Source organism: Odocoileus virginianus, chromosome 20, assembly GCF_023699985.2.
Source record: "Odocoileus virginianus isolate 20LAN1187 ecotype Illinois chromosome 20, Ovbor_1.2, whole genome shotgun sequence".
Lineage (NCBI taxonomy): Eukaryota > Metazoa > Chordata > Mammalia > Artiodactyla > Cervidae > Odocoileus > Odocoileus virginianus.
Window position 1 is genome coordinate 56,223,515 of NC_069693.1, and position 16,694 is coordinate 56,240,208.

Genomic DNA, 16,694 nt, shown 5'->3' on the forward strand with positions numbered 1-16,694 from the left:
AGAGAGCAAGGGTAGGGGGTTGTTGATGTAATTCAGAGGAGAAAATTTACACTTACATTCTCACTGGGTAATGTTTTATACTTTACTCCAAATAGTAAGGAAGAGCTTGTTGATAAAATGCAAGTGACAGAATCCTTGAAAGACACCAGCACATTACCTTATGGCTTATCACACCAGGGAGGGGACGCTGAGAACAGACAAGTGTGAGTTCTAATACTCAAGAGAGGTGATTTCAAAGGCTCATGGAGAAGATGCTCAAAGAGCAATGGATCTGGCATCATTAAAGTTGGGTTCAAGCCCCAGCTCTATCCTTTCTTACTCAGTGACTTTGGAAATACCTCCTAAATTTCAATTTCTTAGTTTGTCTAATAGTGATAATATTTGCCTCCCAGGCCTGTGAGGTACACTCCACCATCACAGAGTCCACAGGGCCCAATGCAAAAGGATTATTTTTCAATATTAATGATAATCTATGTCAACATGTGTGGAAAGTTATGAATTACAAATGAAAGTCCCAAATGAATTCCACAAAGGGGAAGAAACATGCGAGTAATCTTTAAAAAGTGACAATGTTTTACAAGAAAAATTTTTTTTAATATGTGGAATTAAAAGAGGAAAACACAAGTTCAGAACCCGTTCATGCTTGTCAAAATAAAGGCAATGAAAGACGCTTTGTATATATTTATAGGAAAAGAAAAGCAAAGAAACTACAGGTATGTCTTTATTAATAAACGTTAATGATGAAAAAAGAAAATTGATTTTATTTTTCTTCTACCTTCCATAAAAGAGAAAAATCTTCGAATGAGAAAACACAAAATAAAGGAATTGAAGTGTAGGATTAATAAAGGAGTTGAACATTTCTACCCGAAATGTGGCAAGAACTTTGCAGTACGACTTCCCAAATTGAAGGTGATGACCTGGGAGTTGCTACAGAGATGAAGGGGCAACATGATGGCCTGGAAAGGGGAAGACGTTGATACAATTTTATATTTATGATGTATTTTTTGTTCACCTGTCCACTGAACATTCTCAATCAAAATTGATAGACAGAGTGGCCTATCAGATGACATTTGCCAAAAGAAGCAGAGAGAAAGAGAGAGAGATGTATTTTCTTTAAAAAAAAAAATCAGATTTGATACTCTATGATCAGGAATAGGTGAATGAACACTCACGTTTCTACTGAATTTCTGTTAGGAGGATGGAGAGAGGTGAGGTGATTTGATCATGGAAGACTCCACAGAGGAGGGAGGTGAGGCTAGGTTTCAGTAGACGTTTTCCAGGAGGATTTAGAGAAGTGATTGAAGGCAACCAGGCAAAGGGAACAGCAGCTGGAAAGACCAGGTCACAGAGGCTAGAGCAGTGGTCCCCAGCCTTTCTGTCACCAGGGACCAGTTTCACGGGAGACAATTTTTCCACAGACTGGGGTTGGGGTATATGGTTTCAGGATGATTCAAGCACATTGACTGTGCGCTTTATTTCTATTACCACATCAGCTCCACCTCAGAGCATCAGGCACAGACCCCAGAGGTTGGAGACCCCTAGGCTGGAGGACACTTGGGCTGGGGGGGCAGGACTGGGAGGGAGAGAAAGCAGTCAAGACAGACAAAAGGGGAAAGATGAGCAGATTCAGAGGAGGAAGGTATTTGTCTGCTACCCTAATAAGCTGGAACAACTGAAAACACCCAACAATGAAATACAGCTATGAGACAAGACTTGGTTTCTTTTCTGATAAGAGCCTTAAAATACTGACTGAAAACATCAATGCATTTTTATGGCAGACTTACCTAAAAATAGGATATATGCATGAGTATTTAAAAATACTGCATGAGTCATAGGAAGTAGTGTGGAAGGAAGGGGACAGCCGCCTTGCCAGTCCTGTCGGCCAGATCAGCCCTGGCAATCGTAACGATGGCAGATGCCACAGCCAGAGTCCCTCATACCCAGCAAAGTGAGCAGGGAGGCTCGATTCTGCTAACTGAGAACAAGCAGGCCCTGCCGGCATCTTCTCGAGAGACGGTCTCAGTGATTAATGATACTGCATACACTCTTCATGCTGAACTACTTAATGTTGTCATTTATATATACATACACACACATACATGTATATATAAAGCAAGGGAGAGAGAGACAGAAAGAGAAGGCAAGGTTTCTAAGACATGAACACAATCACGTACAAGGCCACACCAGCGGATGACTCAGTTTTATGCATCAAGCATAACAAATTATTGCGATCATAACTTTATTCTTAGTACCCGAAATTCTACATCATATTTTTGATAGCTTCCTTTTTCCATTTCTCTAGCGGACATTTGACTATGAACTATTTTATTTTATCATATTCCACTTTGTGATTTGATCCTATAGGTTTCTATGAAGTTAAGAAAACATGTTATCTATAGTGTTTGCTCTTTGCTTTCTTAAATATATCTTAGGGCTTTCTCCAAACTTTCTTTTTGTGTGTTTTAGGAAGGACTACACAGCGGCACTCGTGGTAAAGAACCCACCTGCCAATGAAGGAAACAAAAGATGTGGGTTTGACCCCTGGGTCAGGAAAAGCCCCTGGAGAAGGACATGGCAACCCACTCTAGTATTCTAGCTTGGAGATTCCCATGGACAGAGGAGCATGGCAGGCTACTGTCCAAAGGGTTGCAAAGAGTTGGACACGACTGAAGCGACTTAGCACACACACATCTTACGATACTTAAGTAGTTGTATTATGACATTTTAGAGGCACATGACGTTTGCTTAAGAGGATTACAATACAGGCTCCATGTTTAAAGTACAACAGTTCAAACATCATACACACAATAAACAAAAGAGCCTAATTGAGCAGCTTTATAACCTTGCACAAAATTCCCTCACCACCACTTTAGATAGAATTGCTTTTATTTTAGCAATGCTCTTTTAATTAAGTCCTAAACATCTAAAACATGGCAAAAGTAAATATGTATTATAAATCCTTAACTATGAGAATCACTAAGCATTCATGCAGCTTTCTGCCTTGGAGATAAGATTCTTTTTGTTTAAAGTCAGCCAAAATTGAAAGATAAAAGTGAATGATGTGAAAAATGCAAAGTTTGTTTAGAACGCCCTATCCGTTTACCACATTGTCTTTAAGAGTTAAATTATGTTTCAATTTATCTAGTGATTTTTAAGTCAAAATCTCTCCTGCCATTTTTTGCCTTCGTTGCCATATTCATAAAGACTGGCACCCTGAGACTGACTGGAAGTTAAGTACTGGAGACCCTAAGGTCTTCATGGCATTTCCTAGAAAATAAAGCACTTTGGGGTCACAGAAGGGCAACACTGTCCCTCTGCCTGGGATAAGTTTAAATCGGACACAAGAAGACCTCCTGCTAGTTTTTTAATCCCACATACTGTTTTTAAACTATATGGGAGATTATTCTGTGTGGGAGCAATAAAATAAAAATCTTATTATATATCCCAACAATAGTTAATTGAAAATGTGCCATCTAGGGGAAGGTTTTCCATTTCTCTGTCAACATGGCCTGTTTCCCAATCCCCACCCACAATACCTTCCAACATCGGTGCACACGCACGTGCACACACACACACAGACACACACACACACAGCTTCATCTCAGCAATTAATTTCCCTCACAGACCATTTTGCATTTAGCTGCTTCCTTCTGTTTATCTACTGATGGACGTATCTTAAAAGACAAACACATATCACTATCTTTCAAAACCAAACACTAGTCTTCCAGATCTAAATACATAATCGGGGTTTCTCTGGCGGCTCGGTGGTAAAGAACCCACTTGCCGATGCAGGGGGACACATGTGTGATCCCCGGCCCGGGAAGAACCCACACGCCTCAGCAACACGCCGGAGCGCCGGAGCTTCCGCGCCTGCGCTCTGGAGCCCACGCCTCAGAGCGCGCCGCCGCGCTGAGGGCCTGCGCACCGCACCGAGGGAGCGGCTGCAACTGGAGAAGAATGCCAGCGGGCAACGAGGCCCCGCCGCAGCCGGGAAGAGTAAATAAAAAATTCAATCAGTAAAACAAATTAAAATACATATTCAGTCTTTTAGAACAAAGCTATTAGTCCAGAGATAAGTTGAACTTTCCCAAATTTTCTCAAAACTCCCTCCTTGGGTTCTGAAACACAAAAGTAACCGGTTCACATTAACAGGAAGCTGTGGGGCTCTTAGCCGTGGGCCGCAGGGCCAATCGCCTGCTCCGACCAACCGTTTACTAATTCCAAGGCCTGCAACCAATTCCTAGGAGAGTTTATCCATGCCCTTCAACGGACATTCCAAAAATACCTCTCTATAGGTTAAAACTTCAGAGTTAAGTCTCAAGTAAATGAAATTACAGGTTGTAGTTTGTCTTAAAACTATACAGTAAATGTAATTTAGGGAAGCAGTTAAATTTATATATTCACATGCTGTTTCTAAGCTAATATCAACCTGTGGCCTCATTTGTAAGTACCATAATTGCCAGTGAGGGGGGAAAAAATTGGTTACAGAAACAAATATGTCTTTTACAATTCAGAAGCATATAACATCTTAATCTAGAGCACTGCCAAGTAATAAGAGGTACTTAATAAAAAAAAATGTAATTAGAGCTGTAGGCCAACTGATACATATTACACCCTTTTTTCCCTTTGTGATTTAAAAATCTTAGAGGTAAATTTCTTCACTGCTCTATTAAATACTTATGGCATAAAAAATTTTATAGTTACTAATTTTAAACTACTTAAAATGTCAAATGTTTTCAGGCTTCACTCACTTTTCCAATTATTACACTGGAATGACTCATTAACTGTAACATAAACAGGCTCATTTTTACCTCCTGTTATGCTATTTCTCCGATTTTATGACCAGAATACACTTTTCCGTGAACCATGACAAAAATGCACTGGGAGAAAAAAAAAAATGAAGCACATACTCTTCCTCTTCCAAATGCCAACTTAACTCCGAAGAACTGAAGTAATGACAATTTGTAATGCATTTTGCTTGTGAATTCTTTACCATTAAGTAATAACTGTAGTTTCTGGTACCATGTATATGAATGCCCAAAACAACATACTAGCAAAAACTTAATCCTTTGAAAGTCAACTGGCAAGCAAAAGTATCTCTACTTGTGCAGTAGTATATCTGATAATGGTGTTTACCAACACAGAGTCACAGAGATTCCAGGGTGATCAGCACCATGGAAGGTGTAAATTCCCAGATAGTAAACAGCAAATGATAGTTCTAGAAGTCAAATAAATAAACACATGGATTCATAATTGAATGAATTGTGCCTAACTGAAGCACACAACCAGACAACAACAGCCTTAGAATTCACAGAAGAAATCTAAATGTTGAAATCTCAGACATCAGTTTCCCTCCAAAAGTAATTAAAAAGATAATCCAATGTCAATGACATCTAGGTTATTTAGAAATGCATTTATTGTAACTTAGCCTTATGGGTAAACTACCTATTATTTCTCAAGAAATTTTGAACTTTCAAAAAAAAAAGAAAAAACTCAAAGATTTCAAATTATGATATTAATATTGTGGGTGATTTATTCATTTAAGTAGATTCAGTTAATTGAGGCTTTTTGATGAGTTTAAGGACTTTTCATCCTTCTGAAGCTCCATAATCTTTTGCTTGCATTTATTTGGGGGCATTTATTTCTTTTTCTGAGAGTCTTCTTTTTAAAGGGGCCAAAATCAAACTGACCTTAGCATTTGATGCTACAATTCAAGACATGCTTTTTTTTTTTTCCCCAGTTATTTTTATTAGTTGGAGGCTAATTACTTTACAATATTGTAGTGGTTTTTGCCATACATTGGCATGAATCAGCCATGGATTTACATGTGTTCCCCTTCCCGATCCCCCTTCCCGCTTCCCTCTCCATCCCATCCCTCTGGGTCTTCCCAGTGCACCAGCCCTGAGCACTTGTCTCATGCATCCACCTGGGCTGGTCTGTTTCACCCTTGATAGTATACTTGTTTCAATGCTATTCTCTCTGAACATCCCACCCTCGCCTTCTCCCACAGAGTCTAAAAGTCTGTTCTGTACATCTGTGTCTCTTTTTCTGTTTTGCATATAGGGTTATCATTACCATCTTTTAAAATTCCATATATATGCATTAGTATACTGTATTGGTCTCTTATCTTTCTGGCTTACTTCACTCTGTATAATGGGCTCCAGTTTCTATGGAGAACAGTGTGAAGATTCCTTAAAAAACTGGAAATAGAACTACCATATGACCCAGCAATCCCACTCCTGAGCATACACACCGAGGAAACCAGATCTGAAAGAGACACGTGCACCCCAATGTTCATCACAGCACTGTTTATAATAGCCAGGACATGGAAACAACCTAGATGCCCATCAGCAGACAAATGGATAAGGAAGCTGTGGTACATATACACTATGGAATATTACTCAGCCATTAAAAAGAATTCATTTGAATCAGTTCAAGACATGCTTTTAAAGATCTGTTTGTTAAAGAGTATTTCTGAAAGTTCCCAACTGAAATACCCATTAAAATAATGATCCAAATATCCTATGAGGATTCACCCCTCCATCACCAAGAACACAGCTCAGTTCACCTCATGATTATGGTTAATCCATGAAACCTTCCTATTTTAAGCACATATTCTATGACAGGTTCATCCTTCCTTATCATACTAGTTAGCTTGAAAAACTGCAATAATTCTAGAAAAATATGAAATGCTACTGAGGCCAAGATTTCTGAATTAATAAAAATGAAAAAATAATTAAGCTAAAAGCAAGAATGGAAACACCAGGCCACTGAAAAAAATCTAAATCTGTATTCTTTAATATTAATATTTCACCAGAAACATTCACCTACCAACCTGAATACACATATCTGAGATTTAAGTAACAATGTTGGATAAATTCTTATTTTTCATACTGTTTTCAGGAGCGAGGTCATTATGGAGACTTAAAAGTCACAATGGAGGGAAGGAAAATACTTTTTTAAAGGACAGAGAAGGACTTCTTAAGTAACCTGACTAATCAGTCATATGATTCATAAGTTGACAACATTAAGGCCCTAAAATGACCTATCTAAGGTAAAAGGGATTCGGATTCTAAATATAGTGTCAGATTGTGAAAAAAGAGGTGTTTGCAAAGCAAGACTGATACTCTATTGCAAAAAAAGTTCAGAATCATATAATATGACTGTCATTATCCTTTTTTATCTATTTACCATGAAGAGTCACGAATCCACCCATCACTCTTGTCAATGTCCAGAGTAAGTCTCATTAAGGAAGTTCTATGAGACTGTCCTAGGCTGACATGATCTGGAAATTGGTCTTTTGATAAGACAGAAATCTTCACTAGCATTGGACCATTATAAACAGTTTTATGAAAAATAAATTAACATATAGCCATTTATTTTGGGGAAAATGCCACAATGAAATTTCAAGGAAAATAATTTTTTAAATACAATACTCTCTATTATTTTTTAATTCAAACTTCTAAAAGACACCATAGTAAACAGTATGAGGTAAATAAAATGAGGCCACTCATCAGTATTTGAAAAGAAAAATTAAATACAATTCCAAATAGATAAGGCATTCATATAAAAATTAATTATCTTGGCATGAGTAGGTGAAAGGCACCTGCTTAATTATTATAAATTCTCAGTGGGCAGTGCTTAAATGAAACTCTACTTTTCAATTTATTATAGAAAGTTTGCCAATTTCATAATTTTTAGGAAGCTACTGTTAAAGTCATAAGGACAAGAACACTCTTCCCCTAAGATGATTTACTTCATACAATCAGTGATTTCAAATGCAAGTTCCTGATAATTATGGAGTGTAATATTTTATACTCATGAAAGTATAAAATAACAATAGAATTTTCATTCAAAATATCTAAGATGCAATTACTTATACACTTTATTGAGCATCTTATACTAATGGGATTACTTGACATTGAAAGTGACTCTTTAGCAGCCAAAACTGCTGAAACTTTGCAAATAGTTATAGATAATTCATACCCATGGAACTAACAAGATTTCTGAAGAATAAAGGATTTAAAAAGACATATGTCAAGAAGATGCTAATGAAGGCGTTTTCTGTTATGTGTGTGTTGAGTTGCTCAGTCGTGCCAAGTCTGCGACCTCATGAACTGTAGCCCGCCAGGCTCCTCTGTCCATGGGATTCTCCAGGGAAGAATACTGGGGTGGGTTGCCATGCCCTCCTCCAGGGGATCTTCCCAAACCAGGGATAGAACCCAGGTCTCCTGCACTGCAGGCGGATTCTTCACTGACTGAGCCACCAGGGAAGCCCTTTTCTGTTATAGCTCCTGGCAATTGTATCATTACATTCCACACTTTAATTCTTCAGGAATGTATTTGTATGTTAAATAATTAAGACTACATTTTAATTTTATCAATTAAAATAGTACTTGACCCACTATCCAGGTCACATCACTATATTGTATTGTGTATTCTTTAAATCAAAGGTCAAAGGTCAGTGAACTTTTTCTATAAAGAGCTAGAGAATAGACAATATTATGCAGGTTTTTATATGACAAGAGGGAAATCAATTTTAAAATGATTTTATTGATAAAATTTTAAATATAATAATAAGTATAAATTTTTGCCATACAGGTCTACTAATGAGAACAACTAAAATTTGAATTTAATATGATTCTCTTATGCCACAAATAATCCTTCAGTTAATTTTTTTTCAAATATTTAAAAATGTAAAAACCCACTCTTAATTCACAAAATATGACACAAAACAGGCAGTGGGCAAGACTTGGCCCATGGGCTGTATTTTACCAACCTCTGAACTAAGTATTACATTATCTTACAAGTGATACTACACAGTCCTATTGTTTTCAAGGTAAATTAATTCAATCTTGATACAGAGATTGGCTTACATAAAGAATTGTTTATATATGATATAGATTCTGAAATTAATTTTAGAAGACATGAAAATGCTTTGTAAATACTTAGGGTAAGCACTAGGTATCATATGGAAGTCATGTGTTCGATCACCTATTGGCTGTGAGCCGTATTATCTCCACAGCTGGAGGCTGCTCTACTCAGAAATGATTTGGGATGCATGCAATCAGGGAGGGGGAATGTACCAAATTGATGAAAGCAAATAGAGTACTGCTGTTAGAAAAGTGAGTCAAAGTTCAGGCTCACCTTTATATCCTGAGGCCAACTATATATGTATTGCCTCATATAATTCTATTTTATCAGTACTTTACTATTGTTGTAGTCTGGTTATTTTTTGCTATGGAAAAAAATTTGGGTGGAGGAAAAGAAGGAAGCTTCTAGAAAAAAGTACAAGGCTGAATTTGAGCAATTTGAGAATCTGACCAGTAGCAATTAGGTGATGTCCCATAGCCCTCAGAAGTGATCATCTACTTGGGTCATTATCTTCATCTATTGTTAATTTTAACATACTCTTTAGTGCTTCTTTCAGGGTAGATATCAGATATACAGCCTTTATTACAAATAGTGAAAAGAAAGAACACAGCAAGAACTTAACCTCTAATTATGTCATTCATAAGCTGCTTGGTAAGCATTAAAATTCTCAGTGTATCTGAAGCCAGAGAGCTTCCATCACCTGATGTGCAGGAGTGAAAAGCAAAACTCTTAACTTGCCTTACGACTAACACCTGTTCTTCTACCGCATCAACCCCTCCCTCAACAATGTCTAATGCTCAGAGGAAAACAGGGTTCATGAGAGCAATTTAAAAACAGATGACGCCCTTCTCAGTACACGTGTCTTAGTAGCAAGTGAGGAAACCAATAACAGCCTGTGTAACTTATCAAAGCGCAAGCCCTTCTAGAAGAGCCTGTCTCTAAACTTTCATGGAAGGAGCCCTTCAATACAATAACAAACACCTTGACCAGATCAAGGAGGAAAGACCTGCGGCTGGTTCAGCACTTCTGAAACATCAAGCACGGTGCCAGTAGGCAAAGAAGGTGGTCAGTTCAACATATTTCATCTTCAGTTAGAAGAGGAGTAGCAAGCCGTCAAAGATGTGGAAGCACGTGGGTCCATCTTTATATAAACATATGTTCACACACTCACAAATACATACACATGAATATCTGTGCGTGTTTGCACAGAATCCTTCTAATGTAAAGTCACCCTGATTAATTACATCAACTAACATTCAAATTAAAGTTGCCTCATCTCTGAGCTGTCCCTGGTGTAGACAGTCCTGTCCTGTGTAAACATTCACACTGGCAACCTTAGGCAGTTTGCACCGATGTAATGAACAGCAGACTTGCTTACTGGGGAATCAGCTGTTCAATGTCTTTGTATTCACCTAAGAGACTGACCTTTAATTTTCTTTATTTCCATTCAGTTCTCTCTGAATTTAATATTGGTGTTCAAGATTGATTCATGTTTTAACATAAAAGTCTTGTCCAAAAGAATTATTGGAGTTATAATACTTTAAAAATACTCATGCTGGCATGCTGGTTGATGGTCACCTGTCCATACACTGAATTTCAACCTTTCTGGTAAACATATAGACTTGTTCCTCCAGAAAAGATACAACATATGAAGCACCATGACTTGGTAATATATAGACCTTGCTTCCTTCACACACCAAAATACCAAATGAAATTGGGAAAGGAGTTTTTCTTTTATATCTACTGCAACAAATCGTATTATCAATGTGATAGTAACAAGAAATTGCTAACTGCACCTTTAATTATCTGAAGTCATTTTAACTGTATTTATGACACTTCAAGAACAGCCAACTCTCAAAATATATTGGTAACCAAGAATTCCAACTTTAATATTTAAATGTCCCTAAGAATTTAAGAACCTATAGGTTCTTTAAGTTTATCAAATGTGTAAAAGAGCATTAAACGACTTCCTGAAAAATAAGCCCAACCAGAGGTAAGCACCCACAAACATTCTGCTCTCCTCAGATCTTCTCAGCAGCTCATCTTTCCTTTGAAGAAGATACATCACAAAGAAAGCTACTGGATGTCGACCTGCCTTTTATTGGACTTCAAGAAAGCAAACAAATGTAAACAAGTAGCCCAATCAGTTACATTAATTGATTATAAACTCAAACAGGCAGTGTATTGGAAAGACAAGACTGCTTCTAGGCCAGACTTCAGCTCTGCTTTTCTTAAGGGAAGAACACTTCAAATGATGTGCTTTCCATTGTAAGAGTGACCTCTAGTGCTTCCTTTTTTACTGAACTTCAGCAGCTGGACGATGTATTACTTACGCCTTTTCTACAAAACTTTCTCTGTGTGTGTGCAAGTGGGTCTGTGTGATTATTGTTTGTTGCAAATGGTACTTTTAGAGCATCCCCAGATTTTGACTAGGTGAAAACATGCACATTTTATTGACTCATGGCATTCTTACACCCATAAATGAAAACAGAGGCTGAAACACAGTGCAGCATCCGAGTGAAGTTCTCTTCCTTCAGAGTGATAGATACACCACACCATTAAATGAGTTAATAGTGAATGGAAGCATGAAATCACAGTGGCCATTCCGTGTAAATGACCATTTGACTTGTGCCAGTAAGGTCATTTCTAATGTTCTTCCCACATCAGAGTGTTTCAGTGCACTCAGGGGATGTGCCCAAGCAAATGTCTGGTTACTGGCTTATTTGTGTCCCCAAACCTAAAGCTGGGTGAACAATAGCGACACAAACTCTTGAACAGGCCTTACCAGCAGATAAGCTTTTCCTCTGAAGTACAAGAAAGAAAAAGTCGTATTTGCTGAGCCTGTTGATTATTCATCAAGAAGGGGGCAATTCTCCCATTTAGAGATTTTGGGCCAAATATAACTTTTAAAACTTTTCTTCTCTTTAATAAAAACTGGTTGGAGAGATCTCTGCCAAATTATTTTGGATGATACCTACATTAGAAATAAGGTCTTAAATAAATCCTCCCTCATATCATTAACTCAGAATCAGAATATTCAATCACAAATTTATGAAGCTAAAAATTCAAGGATAGTACTTCTGAAAAATCACCTGAATGTATTTTCTTTAAGCAAAATGCAGGGCTCAGGTGCTCTCTTTCAGCAATGCTGAAGTCTCATTCTTGTACACTGAGGACACAACCCCAAGTATTAAGGCTCACCTCTACCAGTTCTGCCCCTGAATTCTGCAGTACATTTCAGTTATTATCCTGGCATCATTTTAAAGACGCAGCCAGCTATTGGTCTGCCAAATCGCAAACTTCAGAAATCTAAGCTAATGCAGCATCATGTAAAGTCTGCCAGTTGTTTTCCTGCTACACATAATTCCAGTAAAATTCAGTAAATCTAAAAAAGGGCAGAAATGAAGAAAGAAACATTCACAGGCTATTCCCTGGTTCAGATGCTAATTTAATGCTTTACTAGAACTTGAGCTTTCTCAACGAATACACAAATACCAGAGGATAAGATTCTGTTCACAGACCAAAAAAAAAAAAAAAACGAGAAATGATACTTGGCATATTCTGACCGGAGCCAGAGGAATGACATGTGTAAACCCAGTCATATTCGCAAGATTTTTTAAATGATGCTTCCTTTATAGCAGCACGCTTTGCAGCAGTCCGAGTTGCAAATAATAATCATAAAAAAAAAAAAGAACAGAATTAAAGTTTTGCAGAGAGGCCCCCTGCAAGTTTTAAATCATGTATGTATACTTACAGGAATTCCCAGCTAAAACCCTGTTCCAGTTTGGAGTAGACAGCAGAAGTAGCGTCTTGAGGACAGCTCCGGTGACAGACCCCATGTTCACATTGACTGGGCTCCCCCAGAAGATCTTGAGCGGCTCTCCGCCCGCTCCAGCGCTGTTCTCAGTCCCTCGCCCAGCTCCGTCTGGGTCTTCAGCACCTCCGGGTCGCTCAGCCTCCCTCCTCCTCTCTCTCTCTGAACAGCACCCCTCTCTCTCACTCACTCACACACACACACACACGCACACACACAACACACACACCACAGCCCTGACCGCTCACTGCAAAGCGCCCAGCATCTTTTCTAACAAGCATCCACACTGCCGAGGCCACGCCCACCCCTCGCAGCCGTGGTCCCAGAAATTGGCAGCCGCGTCCCTCCTCCGAATTCGCAGCGGCGCCCGGAGCTCCGCTGCGCGCTGCGCCGCGGATGAAAGCTGGACCTGGAGGCGCGGCCTGCTGCTCCCGGGCCTCCTTGGGGCTCCCTCCCCGTCTCTTCTAGTCTTCAATAATCCTTAACCCTTTTCTCCCCTCTGGAGATGTCAGTGGGGGGCGGGGCGAGGCGGTGGAGCCTCCTGATTTTCTGGAGGTCTCGCCTTCAGCAAAGCCAGTCAACGTACTGAGCTAATTCCTGATTATCCGGGAGTGCATCCAGGTAAAATTGCGTTTTGTTTCAAAACAAAAGCATAAAATGAGACAGAAGTAACTAAGCAGCATTGCTAAATTGTAGCTAAAACTGTCCTTGGGGAAAATACTTGCTATTGTTTTTCCTCTGTTTATATAAAATTCTCCTCTTCAGCTATGGTGCCAGTATTTTTATTATGGAATTGCCTCACAAGGAAACAGACATTCCTGTTTGGCACATATTTTAAATCATCTAGTAATAGTCTACAAGAAATTAACATTTCTTATTTTAGTGCATCAGGAGTACAAATCCACAAACTGAATGCTTTGGCTAGATCTATTTTGATGAATGCATCAGGCTGTGAATACACAGTGGCATGCTACAATCAAATTCTTTAATAACAATTCCCAAAAGGCCCCAAAATAAAAATGAGGAGATACTAAAGAAAAGGAACCCCCCTCCCAAACACACACACACCCACAACACACTTATACCAAACCTCCTAAACAATATAAAGATGTTTTCAAATGGTCTAGAGGACAGAGGAGTAAAGCTGAATTCACGGATCACCAACTACAGGAAAATTCTTCTTCTAATGGCTGATCCACAGATAACTGCCAGTTCTTGAACAGAATATTAAATATTTAAATAATGAAGTTCATATCACATAATAAGTGTATTGCATGGGTCACAGAAGGATAAATAATCTCTTTAAAATAAATGTCAAGATATTTAACTTAGAATGTGCTAAATTTTATCAGAATGGGAATCCTGAGGTTCTCAAGCACTTCTTGGTAATAAATAAGAAGAAACACAAGCATTCAGCAGCAGCAACCTTGCTATGAAATGAATGAAATAAGGGGGAAATGAGAGAAGTCATCTCCGGTATAACCATAAGAGATGGTTATACATCTTGCCTGCAAACAAAGCAGAACAGGTATTTTTAATGTTTCTAATTTGCAGATGAGAAAACAAGAACAGGTATTTAAATGATTTGAGGAGATCATAGAGTTAGTAAGAGAAGCACTGAGGACTGGATTTTGTTTTTCTGACCCTGGTTCTCCTGCTCTCCTTCGAGGACTTGCTGCCCCTCACATAAGAGTATAACTCCTTCCTGAACTCTGCCAGAGCCGTGAAAACCTGAAGTCTGTTAAAAAAGAAAAAAAAAAAAAAACAGCAGTGGAAAAGAAAGGTCATTGCTTAAGTGTTTACTCTGTATTTCTAGACCAATATCCTTGGTTTTGTTATTTTCAAACATACCATGTTAAGCCAAAGCAGATATAAATGGATTATATCTGTTTAGTAGTTATCAAAGGGGTTAAATATTGTTGAACATATATGCCACTTATTATCTAATTAAATTATTATAGCAATCTTTGAGGGGAATATCATTGTGCCCATTGCTCAGACAAACAGACTGAGCCTCAGTGAAGTTCAGCAGTCTGTCCAAAGCGCCACAGAGAGTAGGCTCGGCATTCTGGTCCACAAAGCTCTAAAATTACTTCCTTCAATGATGCCACACAGGTGAATGGGTCTCAGACTCTCCAGAAGAGAAAAGTTGTCTTTCTACTAAAACTTTATACTTAATTATTCCCATAAAATAAATTAGAGAATACATTTTAAAAGGATCACGACACATATCAAACATTAAAAGTAACTGGACATTTCTGGCAATAATAAGTTCTTAAAGACAAAGTGTAAATTTTCATAGCAGCCATTAAAGATGGATTTTTCCGTATCAATGGGCTATGGTAATAGAATGACTTGGAGGCTGGCACTGAATAAAACACCCAGGCATTTTAAGCCACTGCACCACCAGACCCTGCCTGATGGCCTCAGAAGGGAGAGAGCCACAGTGACCACAGACGCAGTGGAGAGAGTTCAGACATTATAAACCAAGAGGCCCAGATACGAATTCAGCTTTCACTGCAGTTCTGATCACACTTCGACCTTCTTTTTTAAAAAGATGGGAGAATAATGGCTCAGAGTCATTCTGACATAATTTGTGACAACCCCCCACTGAGTGCCTAGCTCTTGGTGGGTCGGTGACCACTCACTGGCCTTAGCTGTCTGCTGACTGTCCAGAGTAGTGGTTTGAGCAGGCAGTGTTGGAGTCTGGTAGCCCAGCTTCAAGCCTGCCCTTGAGCAATCTGGTACCGTTCCTCATTCTCGGTCTCCTCATCTGTGAACCAAGGATAAGTAGAGTACCAACCTCATGGCTGAGACAATGCTTCTGAAGTAAAAGCCCCTGAGAGTCAGACAATCAATATTGTTCCTGTAATCACTATATTATTACAGCTCTCTTTGCACAGATGATAAATCGGATGAGGAGAGGACTATGGCTTGCTAGAGAGACATGACTCATTGGTGGCAGAAAAGGGCTGTTCACCAAGACCTACTGATTTGTGCTTTTTTACTTCTCCATCCCTTCCAGCATGGTGCTTAATGTCAGGAGTGGGGAAAAAGCCAATGAGTCTGAATGGGAAAAAATCAGAAAAGCGTAGAGACCTAATTTGGCACATTACTGTACTGCTGATTCAGACGTCACAAATCATTTCTCCCCGTGTATACATTTGTGGTTATATGTTCCACTGATTAAGATAAAAACAACTGCTGGTGCTTCAGGTTTGGCGTATGCATATTATGGGCCAGACCCTGCCTGGGAAAGCATTATAAATCAAACTAAAATGTTGCGTGTGTGTTAGAATTTGTCAAGTAAGGCTTTCAATGTCCTTTTGGTTCAACTGGCCAGAGAACTGTGTGTCCCACCCCAGTGTGCACAGAGGCTCCTGGACTGTACTTCAAATTGAAAAAAGGATCATCAGGTCATAGAGGAATAAAGTCACATCAAAAGAGTGGAAAGAGATTAAGATAGAACTCCTTCGTTTCCCTTATTCATGTGAACTGTGTTACCTGGTGCCTGAACCTCTTACCTGGTTTTTGGATTTCTTACAAAGGCAGTTGGTTTGTGGGTGTCTCCCTGCGGGGAGGAGAGGCTGGGCTTCCTGTTCTGCAGTTTTGTTGATTTGACTACTCAAAATTGATTCTTTTTGTGATTCATGAGAAATGTGTTTTGGTCATCTGAATGACCAAATGTATTTTTCTTATATTCGTTTGGTCTTCTTCCTTGGTTCCTGGCTCAAGAGCTCCCCAAACTCCTAGAATCTCTTGTGTTGACAGTTTTAAAGATGTCTTGTGATATGTGAATGAGGTGACTTCTAAGGATGGGGAGTGGAGGTTGAATCAAGCATGCCTCCATAATTAGAGCTTCCATAAACCCCCAAAAGGACAGCTGTCAGAGCTTCTAGGCTGGTGAACACGTGGAGAGTGGACATGCTTCTGTAGGGGCATGGACGCTCCACGCCCCTCCCCTTACATTGCTTTATGTATCTCTTCCATCTGATTGTTCCTGAGT

General features: G+C 39.0%; 1 protein-coding gene across 2 annotated transcripts in view; it reads right to left on the minus strand.

Annotated features, from left to right (window-relative positions):
- The window catches only part of CNTNAP4 (contactin associated protein family member 4), a 271,612-nt gene extending 258,315 nt beyond the window's left edge, over positions 1 to 13,297 (minus strand). The window contains exon 1 of one of the 2 annotated variants that reach the window (XM_070451515.1): positions 12,629 to 13,297. In XM_070451515.1, the coding sequence (XP_070307616.1) occupies positions 12,629 to 12,713 (85 nt within the window). In that variant the 5' untranslated portion in view covers positions 12,714 to 13,297. The remainder of the gene's footprint in view (positions 1 to 12,628) is intronic. The other variant, XM_070451514.1, reaches the window with a different exon arrangement.
- Positions 13,298 to 16,694: the final 3,397 nt, after the last annotated feature.